The following is a 5,900-nucleotide window of genomic DNA, read 5'->3' as shown; positions in this document are numbered from 1 at the left end:
GGCCATTATGATCCAAGTGAAAGAATATTTTAACAATGTTAGGGCATATGTAATGCACTTCGGAATTTCTCTAATAAAAGTTTGTTTCTACTCTCATAACTAGAGAGAGAGAGAGAGAGAGAGAGAGCAATATCCAAAGCAGAATCCAATCCGGGTTTTAACAAATTTTTCCAAACCTGTCTCTAGCTCGTATAAGCTTCTCTGAAACCTCACCCTACTGGCTAGGATGAACGGATATCCCAAACAAGCTATTACCATCCCTATTTCTGACAGAGCTATTCATAGCCCCATGCTCTAAATCTATGATCTATAAGCCCCATATAAAGTAACCTAAATCAATGAACTTTCCTTTCCCTACTTATTTCAATTAAGATGTTACAGTATGTTTATCACTATAAGACTTTTTATTGGCATGTAAAAGTAATAAGAAAGGAATCATTCAATTAGTAAATAGAAGATTTTTTTTTTTATAACAAAAATCCAACTTTAAATTATGATTATTTTTGTGCGAAAAACATGTTTAAAATGGATAATCACAAAAGTTTTTAGTTGTTATTGCTTCATAGTTTTTAAAGTTATGTCAGTATTTGTAAATAATTTACAATAAATTATATAACTGGGTTAAGACAAGGACATATTTGAATTCATCCTTTTGAGTTTAAAAAAAATTTCCCAAAACCATTCCTAATTACTTTAAGCTTCTCTCAAACCCCGCCTATTAGAGACAAGACAAATACCAAAAAAAATATAGCCATTGCCATCTCCATTTTTGACAAAATGATTCATAGCCCCTTGCTCTAAACCTATGATCTATAAGCCCCATCTCGTTTACACTAAAAAAAAAATAAACTTTCCCAAGATCTCTTGTTTGCATTTTTAATTAGCCAATGAAGAATGAGCTAGCATAAAGTGTAATTTTATGCAACATCACCATTGTACTCTCTCTTGTTACCAATTTTGACTAGGGAAACTTATCAAATAGGATAGGTTGGAGGTGTTAAAGAACCGTAAAGGATCACTTAATATAATAAGTATCCTAAATGGTAAGGGAAAAAGTGGAAAAAAAATCCCCCAAAGAGCATGGAAGAAAATATTTGTCAAAAATACCAAAAATGATCTTCAATTACATAAAATAAATAAATAAATAATCATTATAATAATAATATATTGGTGAGATGGAAAGATGACAAAACATAGGACTGCAACTTGAGTAGGTTGATGGTTAACCCAACCCTAATCTGAATTAAGAAATGATAAACCGAAGTCCAACCCAACACAACCTCATTTCTCTAAACTTAAGTTGGGTTCAGGTTAGACTTAAGTTGATGAGATTACATAATTCAAAATCCATCCATAATATTCTTAATTTTTTAAAAGAAAATCTATAAATTTATAATAAAATTTAGATAGTAAATAAGATAAAAATTTAATATAATAGCAAGTATTAAAATATAAAAGCAAATAAATATTATTATATAGGATAATATATATTATAAATATTGTAAAAACATTGAATCAAATTTGGGTTAGACTTAAGTTATCCAAACCCCGACTTGAGACCAACCCAAAATGAGTTCAAGTTGAAGAAACCTAACTCAAGCCCAACCCAAGTATTAAAAATGATTTTTCAAGTTTGCCTAAATGTTAAATTGAGTTTGGCTTGGGTCAAACCAACGTGTCCAATTTGTACCCTTATTAAATCGTGATTGAAGTTCTTCCTCAAAGCAAGCTTGCATTATAACAATTCCATACTCTTTCAATCTTATGCTATTTTTTTATTGAAATATTGGATTAATTATTATTATCTTATTTGAAACTAAAGGTAAGCTAAGAACCTTCCTCACACACCCATGGTAATACCCACACTAATTTCTTATTGGATTTTTATTATTATTATTATTATTATTATTATTATTATTATTTGAGTATGAGAAACAAAGACGCTTCCTTGCTTAAACTTGCTTTATTATTATTCTTTTATAGTATGAGGGAGCTTCAATGTTTTTGTTGGATTTCATTTTTTTTTTGTTGAAACTCGAACATAAGTGAAGAACCTTCCTCACGTATCCATAGTGACACTCACACTGATTTCTTATTGGAATTTTTTTTATTTTTTTTTATTTTATGGGTATGAGAAACAAAGACGCTTCCATCCACACACACACACAGACAAAGCATGATTGAAGCCCTCTCCTTTAAAGCTACGTGTGTTTGAATAAACCCAACAAAGTTCAAATAGGCCCATGTTATTTATATTTTCTATTTTTTTTTTTTTGATGTGGTATTTAAAATTTTAAACACAGATATTTTGTAGTTGTAAGAAACATGGTTTTGTTGTGTTTAAAATAATGCTCGCAAAGATTTCAAGTTCAGTTTCAATTTTAGAGACTAGAAATCCCCTTTTATTAGGTTTTCTATAACAATCTAAATTTTTGAAAAAAAAATAAATTGAGGAAAATGTATTTTAAATAATCTAGTTTTTTATAATAAAATAAAATTTGGATAATTTTGAAATTTATATTTGATTTTTTTCATTTTTATTACATGTTTATATTTGTTTGACTTTGATTTTTTTATATTATCACTACAAGGAAAAAGATATATGGTGTCATTTATAACGTGTCACCATAAACATAGGGTGTCACTACAACATAGCATCACCTTCTCCACTGACATCATAGAGGGTACCAATTGGTGACGTATTTGAAAGTGACACCAAAGTAGATAAATGGTGACTCATTCGGAAGTGACACCATATATTTCTAGTGATGATAGGGTGTCGCATTAAATGCATCATTTTTGAGTTATGATGTCATATTAAATGCATCACCTTTGAGTAATGGTGTCACATCATTGTAAATTATTGTGGAAGATATGATTGCTTTTAGTTATAGATTTTTGTAATGCTTATGAATTAATAAGTAAGATTAACCTGTTTATATTTTGTCCATAAATATAACAATCATATTATATTTAACTCATTTTTCTGTAATGCTTCTGGAATAACTCATAATACATTGATCATCTAATAATATTTGTATATCAAATGTTCACAAAAAGATAGTACATCCAACATATCAAACCCATCAAAACTACTTGACAAAAAGATAGGACTCACCGTGCATGGTGATCATGATGCATCAACATGATTCATGATTAGTTGTAACACAAAAGTAGCCCATTCTCCTCTAATTTCATCGAATTCTACTTGAGAATATGTTTTTTTATCACCAAACTGAAATCAAATAAGAAAATAACATTAAAATGCATAACATTTGGAAGCCTAAAACTATGTACAATTCATTAAATTTGTAATACCTTTGAAGCAATAATTGTAGGATAAAAAATTATCTCTTTTATGAATCTCATAACAAAGTAGCCACATTCGAACCCTCCTTCTTGTCTTGGACACTAATCGATCAATTATAAAATAACATTAGTACTCATATATATAAATGGTGCAAATGCATAAGCTAATGTGTAAAGAAAATTTTTTGGATGTCACCTGCACTAGTTGCCAAGATGGCTCCCTCTTAGATGTTTTCTTTGCAGATATTCGAAGAGCCCTATGTAAATAAGTTCAATGGGTACATTTTTAAAATAGGTAAATGTTATATGTTTTAACATATATATAAATAATAATAAAAATGTGTTTGAGATGAATGTATTTTAAAAAAATAATAATAATACTATGAAAAATAATAGGAAGAACTTACATGTTTACGATATCCTTTAAGTCCTCACATGGTTTGTGATGCATAGGGTCAAGATAGTGGACTATCATTTTCCTTGGCTCAATCACTACCAAGACCCAATGAAAGCTAAAACATTAAAAACAAAAGTAGCATATAATTAGAAATATAAATCAATCATAAAACCTCAAATTAAAGTATAATATTTGTCACTTACTCGGGGTTGTAGGGTATGAAAACATATTTAGCATCTTGGCACTCCATTAAGCGTTTTGACAACAATTGTGCTCTTTTCTCTGTTTGAGGAGTACTAAGGCCTGCTCGTGATATTGTAAAAGGATTAAAAAATATAAATTGTGATTCCTTTTTGGCAATATGTAGTTGATCATGCATGTGCCTATTATTGTATCAAAACACCAAAAGAAAATTATCATTAGTCATATCCAATCTCGTTCAACATGGGCAACTCATTAAAAAAAATAAAAACAAATGAAAATAAACGGTGCACACCATAAATAGAAGGAGATGCAGTTTGATGACACCTCCAAAGATGAAATAATGTATTCACAATCCTCTCTAGATATATATGTTTGAAATTTGACACCAAATAGTGAAATGGGGAGCTGTATTGGGTATGTCTTGTCATTACCAAGACAATCATCCACAAATTTCTGAAAATTTTTAATGACCGAATGATTTTGAGGCTTAGATTTTTGAATAGTTGGTGTCTTCACTATCTTCTTCTTTCCTTTATCCAACACCTATGAAAAAGGAAGGAATGTTAGATATATATACTCCTAAACAATAAAATACCAAGTTACAATCAAATTTACTATAGGCATAAAATGACATACCTGGGGATGTTCAGTTTCAAGTATGACAAGGCTTGTTGGCCAGTCAAGCTCAAAGCCAATAGCATCCCCAACATTGATAATCTCATATGGATTTGGAAATGGGAGTCTAGCATCTGGCTTGTGTGCAACATTTATTACAACCAACCTATTCGATCCTTTTGCTTCTATTAGTGTACCAGTTGCAACAACATTTCCTTTTCTTTCCACTGCTAATTTGCATTTAATTACCTTCAATACAACAAATAATATCATTTACATAGGCTTTATATCACTTATATTAATCTTGTATTATTAGTAAGTAAATGCATACCTTGTGTTTCAGTGGTGGTTCTGGTGGTTGGGGCTCTTCTATCATTTTAAACATTGGTTTTTCTGCTACAACTAGTTGTAAAACAAGTTGTTGTCTCATGTTATTACTACCCATATCAGAATGGGGTATGGGGGGAGACATAACTTGTCTTGTTGCAGCATCTTCCATCTCCTTTCATACCATTTCCCATATTTCTTCTTTGATTTTTTTCATGTCATCAGATGGTTGATGAAAGTATGAGCTAGGCCTAACCAAACGGTGTTTTGTTCTAAAAGGCATAAATGTGCTAACTTACTATCATGTTAATCACTGGTTCTGTAATCTTATTAAACTTTCCTTTCTTCTCACGTGCTTTCTTCCATAAAACACTTCTATCAACCCTACCAATACTCCCTTCTGCTTGTAGCTATAAAAAATTTAACAATAAAACTCATTAGTTCAATATGATCAAGTTAATAAATGACATTTAAAATTTGGAATAATTTTCCTATAAACAAAATATATACTCCATTTTTTTACAAAAATTTTTACTTACTATATCCTGCTCAAAACGTGCATATCCTTTTCTTCCAAGATAATGATTGTAAATGTGTTTATCTCTTCTCGCTTTCTGAACCTTGCGATATTCCTAAAAAATATAGACACAAAATTAGTACATGATGAAACTATGTAAATGTAAAAATTGAAGATGTATTAAAAATAATGCTTAACATTAAAGTGTTCAGAAAGTCTATCTTTAACAAACTGTCTCCAATGATCCTCTTGTATGAATGGGTAGATAGGAGGTGGCTTTTTCAGCTTTTCTGGGTCATTCTTGAAAGGTAATATATATTTCTTTGTCAACTTGTACTTAAAGGTTCGAAACCTGATGCCCATTAGTAGGAAACAATTCCTCTTGGAATTTTGATTCACATTAAAGCTTGTCTACAAAATAGCAACACATGTTAGCTCATGTTAATGAATGTATACAATAATTATATATGAAAGCCATAGATAGACTTACCATGATCAAATCTCATAACTTCTCCTTAGTCTCTTTAGGGA

At 30.1% G+C, this 5,900-nt stretch overlaps 1 protein-coding gene across 1 annotated transcript; it reads right to left on the bottom strand.

Annotated features, from left to right (window-relative positions):
• Positions 1 to 3,017: 3,017 nt before the first annotated feature.
• Positions 3,018 to 4,155, bottom strand: LOC132252701 (probable ubiquitin-like-specific protease 2A). The gene is made up of 5 exons (XM_059733736.1): positions 3,910 to 4,155; positions 3,717 to 3,821; positions 3,506 to 3,566; positions 3,319 to 3,411; positions 3,018 to 3,235 (listed from the first exon to the last, which is right to left on the bottom strand). Exons 1-5 carry the CDS (start codon positions 4,083 to 4,085, stop codon positions 3,131 to 3,133), a joined length of 540 nt encoding a protein of 179 aa, XP_059589719.1. The 5' UTR covers positions 4,086 to 4,155; the 3' UTR covers positions 3,018 to 3,130.
• Between the last annotated feature and the right edge of the window lie 1,745 nt (positions 4,156 to 5,900).

The sequence above is a fragment of the Vitis vinifera genome, chromosome 16, assembly GCF_030704535.1.
Source record: "Vitis vinifera cultivar Pinot Noir 40024 chromosome 16, ASM3070453v1".
Classification (NCBI taxonomy): Eukaryota; Viridiplantae; Streptophyta; class Magnoliopsida; order Vitales; family Vitaceae; genus Vitis; species Vitis vinifera.
This window is presented reverse-complemented; position numbering and strand designations above follow the sequence as displayed.